We start from the raw sequence: 17,010 nt of genomic DNA, 5'->3' as shown, positions 1-17,010 counted from the left end.
CAAAGCTCTTGCCACAGTTGGTTCATGCTGTATCGTTATTGATTAGACTACTGTTAACACTCTTTATATGGGACTACCCTTGAAGATGGTCTAGAGGCCTCAACCAGAACAGAAATTGACTGCCGACATGTTAACAGCTGTATGCTTCCACATCACTTCCAAACCAACTACATGGCAGGGGGTTGAACCCTTGGGGTCCCTTCCAACTCTACAATCCTATGGTCAAATTCAAGCTGTGATCACTGGTTTTTAAAGCCCAAAGTGGGATGGGCCATATACAGGTAGGTAGCCGTGTTGGTCTGCCATAGTTGAAACAAAATGAAATTAAAAAATTCCTTCTGGTAGCACCTTAGAGACCAGCTAAGTTAGTTATTGATATGAGCTTTCGTGTGCATGCACACTTCTTCAGATACACTGAAACAGAAGTCACCAGACCCTTAAATATAGTGAGAGGGTGGGGAGGGGTATTACTCAGAAGGGTGGTGGGAATGGGTGATTGGCTGATGGGTGTGGTAAACCCCAATCACCCATTCCCACCCACGGTCTGGTGACTTCTGTTTCAGTGTATCTGAAGAAGTGTGCATGCACACGAAAGTTCCTACCAATAACTAACTTAGTTGGTCTCTAAGGTGCTACTGGAAGGATTTTTATTTATTTATTTTTCTGTTTTGTTTTATTTCTTTTTCCCTACGGCTGCCCTGGCATATTAAAATCTTTTAATCAGGTCCTGCTTCATGTTCTACCAGTTAGGGAATTGTCTGTCACTGACAAGGAACAGGACCTTTTTGGCAGTGGTCTCTAACCTCCAGTTCCCTTGAAGGTAGGCTGGCAGGTACAGTCTCTTTCTTCTTAAGGGCAAGTAAATATCCATTGATTTTTGTTTTGTCTTTTTTGTTTGATTTTTATCTGACAAACTTTGGCTGTATGCCATTGTTGTATCTGCCGTTCTGCTTTGTTGCTGTTGTTTTCTAATTGCCGATTATAGCTATTATTCTTCATTGTTGTGGTGTTATTATTACTGGGAACTGCTTTTGGGAAACACAGTTATTGAAAAGTGATAAGAAAATGTTACAGACACAAACATCCCCTCACTGCAGGATTCTAGGCCACACCGTGTTGCTCCTTCAAAACCAAACAAAGGAGTGCAGTGTTCTTCAGATGTTCAAGATATGCCAGTCTGGAAAGCAGTTCTGTATGTATTCCAAAATAGCCAAGGGATCCAAACAATGACAGGCGTCATTATGACAGTCTCTCACTTTTCCTTCTTCCCACATCCTCTACCCTGTGTGTTTGTGAATGTTCTTATGTGTTGCTTCTACAATTACCTAACAAAATAAAGAACTTCATCAAAGGCCTTTCTAACTGCTCAGTTTGTTCTGGGCTTTTGTGTTTTATTGCGCAGCAGTGTCATCCCTCACCCCCTCTATTGTCTTCTTCCTGGAGTCATTTGTTTTGTTCTAAAGATTTCAGCTTTTGTATTAAAAAGTATTTCTGCCACCTACTTAGTTGCCAGAAGCATGTGTGTGTGTTCAGTGCACCATAGGAGCTAGTGCAATTGTGTGCTTTGTCAATAAAGAATTAAATTACCCCCCCCCAAAAAAAGTATTTTTAAGTGTTTAAATTTAACTTTCACTTGTGCCTCACTTTTCTTTCATTGAATTTCTGTTTAGTTAGAAAACAACAAAAGGTTGTCCCTATTAGAGGTACACAACTTTTCTCTTTCATCCTTCACCGAAAAATTCCCCCCAATTCTACGGTTCCTTATTGACAGGCCCAGCACTCCTCTATTTGTGCTGGGAGTGGAATATATTTCAACGTTGGCATAACAGCTATCATTTTATGGCTCCTCAGTTGGTATATTTCTAGCTAAGGCATGCACCCTTAATGGTAAAAATGATAATAATGGAGGTTTCTTCAAGGCATAAGAACAGTTGGCTGTCTACCCCAGGCATCAGGAGCAACTTTTTACACTACTCAAGGAAATAAGTCACCTAACACAAAATGGCTGCCATCTCCTAAAGAAGAGGGGGGAAAAGAGACAGGAATATATATTGAAGACATAATCATGATTTTTCCATATTATCATTAGTAATAGTAGCGATAACACTAATTGTGCATCTGTACTGTGCTCCCCCACCAGTAACAGCTTGGGAGCAATCCTTCCCCCAAAAAACTTGCTCCTAAATAAGAACAAGTGGCAGACTCCAGGTTCCCACTATGGTCCACAGACTGCCCAGCCAAAGTCCCCCACCCAAAGTGGGCAGGGTTCGACTTCACAGCCAATGAGAAGGGAAACGGGGTAGACATTACACCAGCTCACCAACACGTTAAACTCTTTAAATATGCCCAAATCGGTATCAGTTAACAAAAAAAAGGCAAATAGATGTGTTTGTCCCCCCCCCCCCCCAATCCCATCTCTTCTTCGTTTTAACTTTGCAGTTCTGAACTGTGGCTGTATCCCACCTGGTTTCGACGTGCACAAAGACAAGGGGAAATAATTTTTTGACAAGTGTCTAAATTTGATTCTTCCTTTTGAACTCGAACCTCCTGACATAGAGAGGTCCTGAGAGCGCGTCCGCACGTGCCTGTTGCAGCCGCGGAGTCAAGAACACCACGCACGTGTGAACGCCGCCAGTTAGGCATCATCGTAGATTTCGTCCACGAACTGGCTGGGGCAGAGACCCTGTGCAACCCTTACGATTGGGTGCCTGTCTTGGATAACAAAAGGAACAAAGCTCCGAGGAAGGGGCCTTGTTGCCGGGGGAGGGAGGAAGGGCAGCGGGAGTTAATTTGGGGGGAAAATTAAAATCCAGCCTTCCACGCTGTGGGAACAAGCGAGGGACCCGCGGCCCTTCCCCGCCACTCCGCTGCTCGGCCGCTCTTGGTCCCAGCGGGCGCCTGCAGAAACCGAGCGCGCAGCGAGCCATCGGCGTTCGCTTTCCTCCCCCTCGCGAGCGACACACGTGGCTGCCAACTCCGGCCTCATTTGCATACGGAAACGCTTAACTCTTTCCGCTCCGGAAGGGCGAGGAGCGCCGCGGGAAAAGGAAATATTAACAGCACACGCACGGGGATTTCTCCCTTTTCCTCTTCTTCTTCCGCCTCCTCCCAACGCGTAAATTCTTTACCTCTTTAAGAACTTTTTTTTTTTTTTTTTTAGATGATCCTGGGATTCCAGAGTCCTCACGGAAATTCCTGGAAAGCTTGGAGATCGTCTCCCCGGGATCGTTTCCTAACTCATTTCAAACACACACCCCCTCCAAGTTTTAAAAAAGGGAGCTGCTTTGGAACACCCAAAACCCTGTGGGCCGGCGAGACTTCCTGGGGTTTATAATGAATCACAAGCCGCCAGCATTGAACGAATGCCTCCGCCCTTTTAAATCCAAAATAGATTCCTGACCTATTAAATGGGTTCTTCTTTCCCAGTGGCGTAGCGTGGGGGGTGCAGGGGGGGCCCGGCCGCACCGGCCGCAACATCTAGGGGTTAGGGTTAGGGGGCGCAAATCCATGGGTTAGGGGGCGCAAATCCACGGGTTAGGGGGCGCAAATTACTTGCCTTGCCCCGGGTGCTGACAACCTACGCTACGCCACTGTTCTTTCCCCAGCCCAAATCACTTCCAGGAAAGGACTTCTCCCCAAGGAGGTGCCGGGGGAGTTCAACAGCCCGCTGCTTCCATCCTGGAGGTCGGCTCCATCCGCTGCTCTGCTTCCTCCAAGTTAACCTACAACCGACCTAATGGCCAACCGACTTCCCCACCACCACCCGGGTTACAATCGGTTACTCCAAAATTCTGCGCAGCAGCAGGAGCGGCTAGTGCAAGTCAGATCCTGGTGTCTAAAATGGTTCGCTCGGTATTCCTGGTTCGCAGTTTAGGACTTGGTCCTCACTTCCTCAACAGCCCGGATTAAAGAAATCCAGCGGACACTTTAGAGACAGGTCGAGAGGAGAGTTTGTTTGTGCGGCCCCTCTGGATGTAATAATATCCCCTTAAAGAGCCAGGCGCCCGTTTGCTGACGCTGTGTGTGTATATGCGTGAGTGAGAGAACGATTGGTATCTGCAATTCTCCTGGCTGATTTTAGATGTCCGTGTAATGTATTCCTGGCACGATCAGATGGCAGGGCATTTAGTTCTTTGGACCTTGGGATTTTAGTTGTGAGCTTTCCGTTTTCCTGTCTATTTCCACATACAGGTGAGAAGCGGCAGAATGGAGTTCATAGCCCCACTGGGGGGCTTCAGGCAGAGATCTCCCCGCCTGCCCAGGAAACTGCTTCATTGGTGACATGGGAGGGGGGGGAATGGGGACGGAAGGAAAACGCGCTGAATCCTAAACTCTTCCCCCGCAGGCTAACAAAGAAAGCCAGAAATGGAGGCAGCCAACTGCCCTTTGGGCATAAAAGCGGTATACAAATTAATAATAATATAATCTTGCTGCAGATGCCACAGCTGCTATTTCACAACCCCTCCGCTTAAGCTCTTATTGCCAGGTGATACTGAGCCAGGAGAGTATCTGCATCTTTCAGAGGGTCAGAGGATGAAGTACTGGCCCAGGTTTTCCTGTCGCTGCAGTGCTTTGTGGCAGGAGAAGCTGCACCTGGAGAAATTATCCCTTCTAGCCAACTCTTAAAGACCCTTAAGGCAAACCCTATTCCAGACGATCATCTCTTGGCAAACCCTATTCCACACGATCATCTCTTTTCCGGTGTGTGTTTATCGCAACCCCCCGAACTTTTCCATGCTTGTTATTCACTGTCTCCAGGTTGTTTAATCCTCTTTCCCCTCTTCTGTGCGGTTCTGTCGGCTTCCCTCTTCGGGCCACCCGCAGGCTGCGTCTCCCAGCTTCAGGGTCGTTGTGTTTTATTGCGTCATGTCGTGTGTCGTTATGACACAATGCCAGCGTCCGGTGGGGCTTCGATTGGAAGCGGATGGGAGAAGCGGGGAAGTCATTCGTCCGTTTCTCTCCGAACTATTCCCTAGTGCCTCTCCAATGAAAACTCATTCCAGGTGGGATAAACGGAGTGGAATGAAGTTTTTGGGAAAGGAGCAAGGTAGGGAATTTGGGCTGTAACGAGGTAAACGCTGCAAAATCGGGGAACAGTCCGTTTGTTTAGAGTCTGTCTCTGTCCCTCATTCGGTTTTGCTCTGGAGATTCTGTAACGCGGGATTTGAGCGTGAATGTTTTGCGCATTCCCTCTGCTACAATCCTTACACCGAGTCAATTGTTTTCTTTCTTTCCCAATCTCTCTCTCTCTCTCTCTCCGCTGTGTCTTTGGTTTCAGGCTGAGACAGGAATGTTCCACTTGGTCAAACAGCTTCTTTCCTTCTTCTACCTATTTGGCAGCCCCCATCCCTTTTTCAAACTGGGTAAAATCACTTCAGCAGCAGATCCGAGGATCCTAAAATGATCCAGACCACCACCAGCAGCAGCAGCAGACCTACCGAATTATGTCCTACTTTTTAAAGAGCTCACACACCCAGCTTTTAAAATGGCGCGTAATCCAATAATGTATTGCGAAGAACTCTTGATCCGGATCAACCATTTCAAACATCCTAACTACAATTTAGTGTTCACGGGTATAAAGTGTTGTAAGAGGTCTGGTTTCTCCCACTTGGTAGTATGTGGAATAGTAATTGGATAGCATTAGTATGTTGGATAGTATGTGGGAAGGGAAAAGTCTAATCCTTGATCAGTACGGAAACAAGAGGCGATAGCTCTTCTGTATTAGTGCAAAGTAGCAGGATAGGATCTTGCAGGTCCCTATGGATGCAGTATCCGCCCCCGCCCCCATAGGATCAACTGTAGCGCATAGATCGGGGACTAGCGATTGCATTTTTTGTATTGTCCAAATGCAGAAAATGCAAACTTCCCCCCATCCCACCCTCCATTTCCTGATCCGCGGGTCGGGCTCCTCGCCTCCAGGGCAGTTCGCGGATTCCGCTCGGTTGAAGCGGCGCTAAATTTCCCGCAGACATCAGTAGGGGGCGCACTGGCGGGCAACTGAGAGAAGATGAGATTGCTCACTTGCTGCTTAAAAAAACACACCAGCTAACAGCACGTGGAAAATATAGGGAGAGGAAGGGGGCGTGGTGAGAAGAGGGCTTGATGTACAGTTCTAAGGGCCCGCCTTCCTCTGATTTTTTTTTTTAAGGAAAGGTTATTGCTGGTTAATTAATAAAAAACGATCTGGGTCGACCATCTTTCCAGGGTGTGCTGAATAGACCGGCTAGCTGGCTGCTTGCGCATCCTCCCCTGTCTGTGTCATCAGCCACCTTTCCGAAGGACCCGTTTGGCCGAAGCAGATTTGGGAGATCGTAGAAAGCCAGGCACCCCCTTCCCCTCCCTCCCCCACTAGTTTAGCGCCAGCGCGTCCCTGGTGCTCCGGTTTCCAGCAACATCTCGCGCAATTGGCTGCGAGAGAAGGACGATTCCATCCGTGTGGTAAATGCTCCCCTTGGCTGAGATTAATCCGCTTCTTCTCAGACCCGATGAGCTCCCAGAACCTCGGCCGTGTGTGGACAGAGGTCTTGGCGCTTTTCTGCCGTAACATCGCTTAGCCCACGTCGAACCGCATTAAAGGGGGAGCAGCAAAATATCTCTGCTGGAATTATAGCCGGGGGGCTATATAAGCCAGCTGATTAAATCGACTGTTCCCGAAAAAAGAAAGCCACCAACTCATCGCGCCACAATAAATCAGGTACTCCCCTAAGGCGCACGACACTCCGGGGCATATGGGTCGATCGCCTTCTCCTGAAACTGCCCCCCCCCCAAAAAAAACTGGGCAACTTTGCGCACGTGTGAGCTCCGGTTAGGCGGGGAACTGTCCAGCCTCTGGTAAACTCTCCTGGTGGAAGCCACGATCGCACCAATCGGGCTAGGCTCTAGTTTCCGAAAAAGGTGCCCTCTCTCCCGCGACTGACAAGGGGGATTCGCCCCTTTCCCATACACTTGGGGAATATAATCTTGTGCCCATCCACTGAAGTTCTTCGGAATCTGGGCAGCAGGTCTGTCTCTGTTGCGAGACTGCTTCTCTGTCTGTCTGTCTGTCTGTCTGTCTGTCTTTTTGTCTATCCGTGTCAACATCTTCTGAAGTTCTCCACTTCTCATCTTCCACGTCGCCCCGATTCCATCAAGGGCTGGCCAGTTCCCATCGCCTCCCCCGTGTATATCATGCCACCTCTCCTAGACGGTTCCCTCTCTTGCGGGGACGAGGGTTGCATGCTGCAGAGCTTCCCCAAAGTCTCCCACTGGGGTTCAGAGCAGAGGGCTCGCAGCTTTCGGGGGTGCCCTGCACTTTCTCCGCCCTCACAGCTCCTCCCGCTCACCTGCCACTCCAGCGAAGGTTTCCACTGCCCTTTTTATTGTTCAACTTCTGCCCTTATGCGCGCTGCATGAAGAGACAGAAGGTTCCTAAACCTTTAGTAGAAGCCTTAGGTGACCATCTCGAAAAGGGGTCCCAGTTTTTATCTTATTTTTATTTATTTTTGAAGGATTGACTGACTGGGAATCAAGATCAGAATTGAAATCCGGCAAACCGGGAGAAGCCATTCCTTCTCGAAGGAGAAGCTACTTTTCTGTCGCGAGACTAGGCTGCCCAAGGGCCGGAGTGGACCTGCTCATCTTATTTGACGTTTGACGTGGCTGAAACCTCTCCCACCCACCACCGCGTTGCCCCCGGTTGCCCTTCTCTCCCAGATATAGACTTTGCCGGGTCCCCTTTAATCTAAAGCTTGTTCCGTCGTGTTAAAAAAGGTCATTCCCCCACCCTCACCCCATTGCAGAACAAACCCCACAGCAAATAAATGGAAAACTTTGCGGATCAGCCCCTATGCTTCTGACGCTACGAAGCCGTCAGAAAAATCAATAAGGTTTTTTTTGGGGGGGGTTGCTACTTTGCAACTCCTCAGTCCTCCGGTTTGGTCCCCGAAAATGGTTCCTTCCCTGCATAAGACTTTGCCAAAGGGCACAGTTGCCCCTGCAGTGCTGCTATCCAGAGAGACTGAATACCACCCTGAAGACGTTTTTTTTTATACGGACGGATTCCGAAATTTTAGGTGGGGGGGGGCTGACTAGGGTAGATTGCTGAGCAATGGAGCAGTCGACCCTTCCCCCCCCCCTTACTCTCACACACCGCCTGCATGCAAGGGGGGGATTAAATCGAAACCCCTTCTCCCCCGCCTCCCCAACATTCTCTCCGTTTCCCCTCCCCCGCTTTTCCCGCCCCTCGACGGCGCCGAGCCAATCCCCGGGCCGCTTTTCTCTTTGACAGGCAGCGAGCTCCCCGCCCCCCGTGACGTCCCTGCGATGATTTGCATGAGTTGCGCTGCTGCAAGAGGCTGGAGCTCAGTTGTCTGGGAAGGCGAAGCGAGCGGAGGGAGCCGGAGAGCGCTGTCTGACTGCAAGACACCCCAGCCCTAGGGTTTCCCCCCCGCCCGATCTCACGCTCCCCTCCTCCACCCACCCAGCCCCCCCTACCCAAAATGGAGCTGCCGACGGTGGGCGAGCATGTCTTTGCGGTGGAAAGCATCGAAAAGAAGCGTATCCGGAAGGTGAGCGAGCGACAGTCCTTGCAGCTCCAGGGTGGAGGGCGGAGAGGGGAGGGCTGCTGGTCTGCAGACTGCGTGGTGGGGGGGATCTTTTAGGAGACTGACGTCTTTTATTCCTCCCCCCCTCCCCTTATTTTATTCGCAGGGCCGAGTGGAGTATCTGGTCAAATGGAGAGGATGGTCCTCCAAGTAAGTCCTGGGGAAGGGCGACGGGGGAACCTTCGAGCGGGCTGCAGAGTCTGCTGGCTTGCCTGCCTGCTAACGCACTCCGCTTGCATGCTCCAGCAATCCGGAAAATGCCTCGGCTGTGTGTGTTTTTTTTTAACGCATGCATAAAAAGGAGGGGGGAAGTGCATGCAATTTGGGGGGGGGGGGCAGCCTAGAGAAACGAGGCAAAGCGGTGCAGAGCCAGCAGCTTCAGAGAGAGAGAGAAGGCAAAGGCGGCGACTGATGTTCAGCAGTTGCAGAAAATGGCTCCTTTGGAAAGCAGGCTCCATATTGCAGAACCCAGCAGACCCGAGATCGAGGAGAGAAGGGAGGGCGAGAGAAGGAAAAGGGGGAGGACCCCCACAAATAAATAAATAATGCATTGAATAGGATCCGATTTAAATCCTCGAATCTGGCCCGAGAGGGAGAGAGACCCGGGGGAAGGCGGCCAGTCACTGTCACCAGGGTGCTGCCTTACTGGCTGGGAGGGGACTGCGATTGAACTTGACCGTCCCTCGGTCCGTGCTGCTACTTCTGCTGGATCAGAGGAGACGTGCGGGAGCTGGGAAGCTCCGTGGGGGTCTGGATGACAGAGCCTGCGAGGAGGGGGCGGGAAAGGCGCTGGAACTGGGTAGGATGCCGAGACGGCGGAGGGGGCAGATTTGGAAAGGGGGGTGGGCTTTTGGCCCGCCGCCGCATGCATGGCATTCCTCCGGAATAATAACCGCGCTAAATAAACAAGATTCTCTGCTCCGCCCGCCCAGTCTACAGCCCCTCCGCCCATCCCCCAGTTCCCTGTAGCGGCTGGAGTCCTGAATGCGCACTTTGAAATCTGTCTTGGGAAGCCGGAGGGGGGCGGCGGCTAACTTGGCCAGTCTCTAAAATGGCCCCTTAACATGCAACTTGGTGTGTGTGTGTGTGTGGTTTTAAGAGCTCCCATCGAGAACTACAAATGTGAATTATTGTACTATATAGCTAAGTGGTGTGCATTTAAAATAAATAAATAAAAAACCTCCTTTCATTTCCTTTGCAAGGTATAACACGTGGGAACCGGAGGAAAACATCCTGGATCCCAGGCTCTTAATCGCCTTTCAGAACAGGTGAGAGCTTATGGAGCAAAGGGGATGTCTGTTTTTCTGCCTGTCTGTCCGTGTCAGGAGCTGTACAACCAGATCCATTTTCGGTGGACGAGCGGGGAGCCTAGAAACAGCCACTGCTTTTGCGCGGGAGGTGGGTAGTCCCGGGGTGGGCCGCGGAGTGCCGAGGACCTTTCCTTTGCTGCTGCTGCAGTAGCACAGGTCGCAGGGAGCGTGGCAGCCTTGTGCAAGCGGCGCTGCGCGTGACGGAACTCCGCTTTAACCCCTTCGCCGCTGCAGCGCAGGGACTTCCTTTCCGGACGACGCTCGAGTTGCCTAGCCTCGGTCGTTGCAAGGTGGTGCTGCTGGCACGTGACGGAAGGGAGAGGCGGCGGGTGTGCGCGCTGCTTGCCAGCTCGGCCGCTTTTGCGCTTGGCATTTTCTGAGAGCCTGCCTGGGGAGAATCGCTGCTGCGGAAACCTCTCGCAGAGAGCCCCTCCCTCGTCGTGTGTGTGGCTTGTGTGGCTGCAAAATGCAGCTCTCGTCGAGCCCTGGCTGCCTCAGCGGGAGATTGGGTCGATCCCAGTGCATACGGCGCTGCTGCTGCTGCTGCCATAGGCTTGGCTTTTTGCGTGCGACTCGTTTCCCTTAGGATTTTGGCGCAAACCAAAGTGTAAACTTGGGGAATAGGAGGCGACGTCTTGCACTTGCATCTCCCCCCCCCCCTCACACCACAGTCACCACTCGGTGCGTTTGCCAAGCTGCCCTAAGCTTGAGGACTCTGGGCCTTGCAGGATATGGGGGGCGGCGGAGAAAGAGAGGTTGCTTCTCCAGGTGCCTGAACTGCACACCTTGGAAAGGGCGCTAGTTGCAGGCTTTGCGTTGCCCCTGCTCCGCTCCAGCCAGCCCCTGGTGGGGGCGGCACCTCCTCGGGCTCCGCCCCCTCCCTTTCCCGCGTTCGATCGATAATTTGGTTACTTCGCGGTTCAGGCGCATGGAGCACGTTCTCCCCTCCCTCTTCAGTCCATGAGTGGCCTCCGAGGCAGCGGTGGGGGGAAGGGGCGCATTATGTGAATCCTAATGAGGTGATTAGCATCCTGGGCAGTTCCTGCTTTCCTGTGTGTTTGGTTTCGTGACTCCCATCTCCTCTGCAGGCAGCGCGTGGGATGGGTGGGACCTTAGCTGCCTCCAGCGTGGGGGAACTGAGTGCAAGGAGGGTGGGGACTTGCCTGGACTTCCCCCTAGGATGCGTTTTGTTTAGGATTTGCTATCAGCACCCAGATGTTTTTGCCATTACACAAGGTCTCCCTTAACTGCCAGTGCACATTTGCACCTTTCTACACTCTCCTTGCAGATTGCTAATTTTATGGGTGGTTTCTTAAGATAAGGGGACGTGGGTAGCACTGTGGGCTAAACCACTGCGTCTAGGACTTGCCGATCGAATGGTCGGCGGTTCAAATCCCCGCGACGGGGTGAGCTCCCATCTTTTGGTCCCAGCTCCTGCCCACCTAGCAGTTCGAAAGCACCTCAAAAGTGCAAGTAGATAAATAGGGACCGCTCTCCGGTGGGAAGGTAAACGGCGTTTCCGTGTGCTGCTCTGCTTCGATAGTAGCGGTTTAGTCACGCTGGCCACGTGACCCGGAAGCTGTCTGCGGACAAGCGCCGGCTCTCGGCCTCTTGAGCGAGATGAGCACGCAACCCCAGAGTCGGTCACGATTGGACCGTATGGTCAGGGGTACCTTTACCTTTACCTCTTAAGATAAGCAAAAAGGGACCCAGTAAAGAATGTCTCCTGTGGCAGGGAGGGGAGTGTGCGCAGAAACAAAAGCTTAAAAGTCAGCAGTCATTGTTTCCACCCAGGTTCTCCTAACCATGTTTATTCAGAAGTAAGCCCCTTCCCCATGGTTTTCAGTGAGTTTTTATGACCTAGCTATAAGCAAAACCTTAGGTGTGTTTCGTTGGAAATAAACTCAGCTTAGAGTGTGATTTTACTTTTCTGGGAATAAGCCCCATCAAGCTAGAGGAAACCTACTTTTGAATAGACATTGATAGGATTGGACTGTCGTCTACATAGGACTTGCTTTCCCCCAAATGTTCTTAGAATTGCATCATCTGTATTTGTTTTGACATTTTAAAATTAAAACTTCTACCAAAATGGTGGGTTAGTTGGCAAACCAAGATAAAGCAGCCTCGGAAAAGATATGTTTCAGCCCCATTTAAAGTGCTAAAATGGCCCCCTGAGAGACTTGGCCATAGTAATTCAATGACTTGTTTTGTTGCAAAATATCAGATTGGCTGGTTTGAAAGCTATTGCGTTTCTATGCCTTTTTGCACGGTTGCGGAAAATGCTGGTCTCCATGAGAACTAGATTTTTATTTATTTACTTGTCTGTGAATTCGTAGATCTTGATAATTTCTTGGGGATAGAGATGCAGGGCATTTTCATGTATTGCACTAACTGCAATCCTGTACATGTAAATTCAAGAGTAAATCCGACTGAAATCAGTGGAGCTCATTCCCTGGAAAGTGTGCAGGGTTGCATACTAATTTGGAGTGAGTGTTTCTTATGCCCATATTGGGTTACTCTGTGTATTCTGGGTTATTGTTTTTTAACTTGTTCTCCCACTTGTTACCCTGCCTTAGCATTTACATGTGCAAAGCATGAAAGGTGTTTTTTTCAGTGCCGTGTGAAATTTTCTCCCAACCTTTGCTTGTCTGTGCATTTCGTCCCTCTCCGCTGGAATAACTGATACCCTGTAGGGGCTCGAGGCAGCAGTGCTTGCTGGCTTGTGTTAATTCCCGTGACCTTTTAGCATTTTGTCTTGTTGCCTTTAGTGCTGTAGCCTCCTGCTGCTGCTGCTGCTGCTCTGCAGTAAAAATGCTGCCTAGCTCTGTGATTCCTTACTTAGAAGTTCCACTGTGCTCAGTGTGGCTTACTCCCAAGTAAGAGTGCTTAGGATTGCAGCCTTAATCTTGTGTTCACAGTTAACCTGCACGGTAAAGGACACATTTCTCTCCCTTGTTCTCTTTAGTGTATTGTTGAAAGAGAGGTTTCCTAATTGCATCGCTATTGATTTTTATATCTCTTCAGGGAGAGGCAGGAGCAACTTATGGGGTACCGCAAACGAGGACCAAAACCAAAGCCATTGGTGGTTCAGGTAAATCCAATCAGTTCCTCTGCTTCCTCCTCTCCTAACTTTCAAAGTGAGATAAGACAGTAACAGTAGATCTAGCCAAATCCTGAAATGGGAATCTTGCTGAGCAAGCTGATTTTTTAAAAAGGCTTTCTGAAAGCCTGTTCTGTTTTTGTTTAATTAATAAATATCTGCTTCCTTGTCTGGTGCCTTTCCCAGGGGAAGAGGATTTCATCTTGGTTTCATCATGCTCTGGGAGATAGTGTGTTTGTACACACACACACACACACACATGCCTTGTTAACTGTAAATAGCAGAGGAAGCCCTGGCCATCCTGTGACCTCATAGGTCCTTTTGCCAGCATGTGTGGAATATATTCTGAGAAGGCCCAGCAAATGTGGTCTCTGTCGTGGGTGACCCATGACTGAGCCCTCTGTGTCCCGCAAAAGAGATTTATTGGTGGAGTCTTTGAATCAACAGAAGGAGAATTCTTAGGTGTTCTCTTCTACCTTGCATTCTGTGTTTGGTAGCCCAGTTGGCTGTGAAACACACTTCCTGCTTCACTTGCGGAGACCTACAATGCAAGATGCCTGTGCCTTGGCAAGAAGTATGTAACAGGAGCCAAGGAGTGCTGTTCACAGCAGCGTGGTCCCTGCCCCAGCCTGCCCCGATTTCCACATACGTTTCTTAGACATCCTTTCCCCCTTGTGCTCCAAAGGATCATTGATTAAAAGAATGTCTCCTCTAATTTCATCTATATCTCAGCCAGTTAGGGGAAAGGTGGGATGAGGTTGTTGGACTAGGCATTTTAGAACAGGGTTTCCCCAAACTTGGGTCCCCAGCTGTTTTTGGACTACAACTCCCATCATCCCTAGCTAGCAGGACCAGTGGTCAGGGGTGATGGGATTTGTAGTCCAAAAACAGCTTGTCTAGAGCATCCTTTAAAAACTGTTGCTGTTAAAAGTTCTGTTTCGATATGGCTTGTAAAATGTGCTGCCCTCCTCTCTCTTTCAAAGCCCTTAATGGACTGTTTTCCCCACCCCCTCCCTGCTCCTCCTCCTTGCAGCTGCCATCCTTTGCACGCCGTTCCAATGTCCTCACTGGCCTCCAAGACCCTGCCGTGGAGAACAGGCCCAAGCTGGACCTGGGCAGCTCTGGCAAAAGCCAGCAGCACCAGTACGAACTCAACAGCAAGAAGCACCACCAGTACCAGCCCAACGGCAAGGAGAGCAACATCAAGTCTCACGGAAAAGGGAAGTACTACTACCAGCTGAACAGCAAGAAACACCACCACTACCAGCCTGACCCCAAGATGTACGAGCCCCATTACCAGCCCGGCAGCAAGGAGCCTCAGCAAGGGCAGGCCTGCTTGGACCACAGCAAGAGCCCCTTGATGTCCCACATGGACAAATGGTCTCATAGCTCAGCCAAAAGCCTGCTGAACCCTGTGAAGAACCTGGGAGGTGCCGAAGGGAAGAACGGCGCAGAGAAGAACCTTTCCAGTGGCACGGGGCCGCCTCCACCGCCCCCTCCCCGGGACGGCGTGACCAGCAACGGGATTGGCGGCAAGATGAAGATCGTCAAGAACAAGAACAAGAATGGCCGCATTGTGATTGTCATGAGCAAGTACATGGAGAACGGCATGCAGGCCGTGAAGATCAAATCTGGAGAAGCGCCCAAGAAGCGGGTGGCTGAGGACAGGACTGCTAAGAGGGGGGCCTCTGAGGAGAGGCAGGAGTCGTGGAAAAAGCCCGGGGCAGAGAGATGGCTGGGCAGCGACCCCCAAGGGAAATCAGGGGCAGAGGCAAGTAAAATGCCCGCCGAGCATGGGACCAACTGCCAAAAGACTACAGCCCCTAGCAAAGAGCCTCCCATTCCTGAACAGCAACCCCTTCAGCTCACCACCAAGCCCAACCTCGCCCCGTGGTCCCTGGACTCCAGGCCGCAGGAACAGAACTCTGCTGCCACTGCGTCGTGCATGGGGCTGAACCTCTCGCCCGGTTGCGGTGGGTCGCGCAAGCGCTGCCTCTCCGAACCCCACAGGGACAAGGAGGGCGGCAAGAAGCGCCTCACTTCCCGGAGCATCAGCGCCCCCACTTGCCTCAGCCCTCCTACCCCAGAGAGGCCCGAGGCCCGGGCGCTTCCTGCCTCCCAGCCCGAGGTCATCCTGCTGGACTCTGACTTGGACGAGCCCATAGACTTGCGGTGCGTCAAGGTGCGGGGGGACAGTGAGCCCGGCCTGGTGCACATTAAGCCAGAGACTTTGCCGGCGCCGGCCGACCCGCCAGCACCAGAGCCTCTGAAACCGGTGGAACACTTTGAGGTGGAGGAAGAAGAGGAGGAGGAGCCCGCCCAGGAGTTCAAGCCTTTCTTTGGGAATATAATAATAACGGATGTGACGGCGAACTGCCTGACTGTGACCTTTAAGGAATATGTGACAGTGTGAGGAGGCGCAGGCTTCGGCCCTCTCCCTGGGCAGCCTGACACATGACCCCCTCATCCCTCCTCCTCCTCTAAGGTATTGTTCTGCCCGGAGAGTAACTCTATGGTGCCACCCGCCCAAGATCAGACGTGGCCCACGACCCCCGCCAGGCCCCAGAAGAAGGGAGGGTGGGGTGTGGCGATTCTCCTTCGCTAGAGGGTGGTCTTCCATCTTGGTTGGTTCCTCCGGGGGGGCGGGCCATCTCCACTCTCCCTGGGCCTCCAGGAAGTAGTCAGGACGGCGGCTTCCCAGTTAACTTGACGGGAGAGTTACATAGTATTATATTTTAACAGTGCTAACTTGTCGAGTCGTTCTTGCTCCCGTTTGTATGTGGTGTTGCTGAAAATGTATTGTTTGAGCTGAAGGCAGCCCCCTCCCCTCCAAGGTGGGCCACGCAATTATATTTATTTGTAGGTATTTATATAATGAAATATTAAGAAAAGACTAGATTTATGGAGTTTCCCTAGATTTGCCCTATATATATATATAATTATATTAAATACATATATTATATATATATTAAAAGCTATATCAGAATATTTTCATTTTCGCCCCTTTTTAAAAGCCACTTCTGGTTTTCGTCCCCCCACCCCCCCCCATACTTTTCCTTTTCATAAAACTGCAGGACCATCCCTTTTCCTCTGGTATATATTTTTTGATACTGTGTCCAACGCATTCTTGTTTTCAGTGTGCAAAAAAAAAAAAAAGTTAATAATAATAATCATTATCTAAAGCTAAACAAGCTATTATAGAAACTGCTGCTACTAGAAATGTCTAAACTATAAGCTTCCAATTATTATGAATTGCTTGAATGTAAATATTAAATGGATATGTTGAAAGTGCATTTGATGTTCTGCAGCTAGCCTAGGGTCTGGGTTGCAAAGACTAGCTGGAAAGTGGGGAGGAACGAGGGCCTGGAGACCTGATGGGCACCTGTTGCTCTTTGGGGGCTGTATGCCGAAGGAAGGAAAATTGTGTGTCATGCAGTCATTGCAAAGGATTATAAACCTTTCCAAAAACAACAGGAGGTTTTGAGTACATTTATTGCAACTTTGCTTGTCCTTGGGGGGCCCTGTTATTGTGCATGCAATCTAAGCATATGTTGCTGTTTCGGGTCTCCGGTCATAATCTGCAGGGGGTACTTTGGATGCAATAGGTTCTCCATTCTTGGATTAGATGACCTCTGGAATTCTTTCTCACTCGCTAGCTGAGAGCCCACAAAGGAAGCACTTGAATGCGATGGGCAAGCTTCTGTTCTGCTTTAGTTTTCAGACGATTTCAGTTCTTAAATGGTGCGGAACAGAGCGAGGTGCCAAACGCTGTCATGCCTGACATGTATGATCATCCAACTAGCACATATGTAATTGGTTGTAAAAAAAAGACCTACACAGAGGCTGCTCCTTCGATAGCATCAAAACATGGATTCCCTCTCCTTCCCCCCACCCCCTGGCGCCTTAAAGGTCAGGTGTAACTTCTTAAGAAATCCTGGATAGAATAAACAATTGGAGTTCGATGATAGCAAGAAAATGTTGCTCTCATTCTGTCTCCCACACACTTCCTCCATAGGAG

The 17,010-nt window shown here is 50.4% G+C and overlaps 2 protein-coding genes across 4 annotated transcripts in view; one reads left to right on the top strand and one right to left on the bottom strand.

Moving 5' to 3' along the window:
• The window catches only part of CCDC40 (coiled-coil domain 40 molecular ruler complex subunit), a 169,547-nt gene that overhangs the window by 136,978 nt on the left and 15,559 nt on the right, over positions 1-17,010 (bottom strand). The window lies entirely within an intron of this gene.
• CBX4 (chromobox 4) lies at positions 4,901-16,463 on the top strand. Of its 2 annotated transcripts, XM_083430288.1 has the most exons (6): positions 4,915-5,047; positions 8,267-8,546; positions 8,689-8,732; positions 9,785-9,850; positions 12,917-12,983; positions 14,026-16,463. In XM_083430288.1, the coding sequence occupies exons 2-6, from the start codon at positions 8,478-8,480 to the stop codon at positions 15,403-15,405; spliced, it is 1,626 nt and encodes a 541-aa protein (XP_083286414.1). In that variant the 5' UTR covers positions 4,915-5,047; positions 8,267-8,477; the 3' UTR covers positions 15,406-16,463. The 2 variants fall into 2 exon arrangements, with proteins under 2 accessions (XP_083286415.1, XP_083286414.1); XM_083430289.1 differs by lacking the exon at positions 8,267-8,546 and having other exon boundaries at positions 4,901-5,047.

Source organism: Podarcis tiliguerta (genome assembly GCF_965153285.1).
Source record: "Podarcis tiliguerta genome assembly, chromosome: 2".
Classification (NCBI taxonomy): Eukaryota; Metazoa; Chordata; class Lepidosauria; order Squamata; family Lacertidae; genus Podarcis; species Podarcis tiliguerta.
The sequence above is the reverse complement of the archived record's forward strand: the minus strand, read 5'-3'. Positions and strand labels throughout refer to the sequence as shown.

Coding starts and splice junctions, on each gene's coding strand:
- CBX4 (XM_083430288.1), top strand. CDS start 8,478: ATGGAGCTGCCGACGGTGGGCGAGCATGTCTTTGCGGTGGAAAGCATC. Junction 8,547..8,688: donor AAAAGAAGCGTATCCGGAAG/GTGAGCGAGCGA, acceptor TTTTATTCGCAG/GGCCGAGTGGAGTATCTGGT. Junction 9,851..12,916: donor TTAATCGCCTTTCAGAACAG/GTGAGAGCTTAT, acceptor ATATCTCTTCAG/GGAGAGGCAGGAGCAACTTA.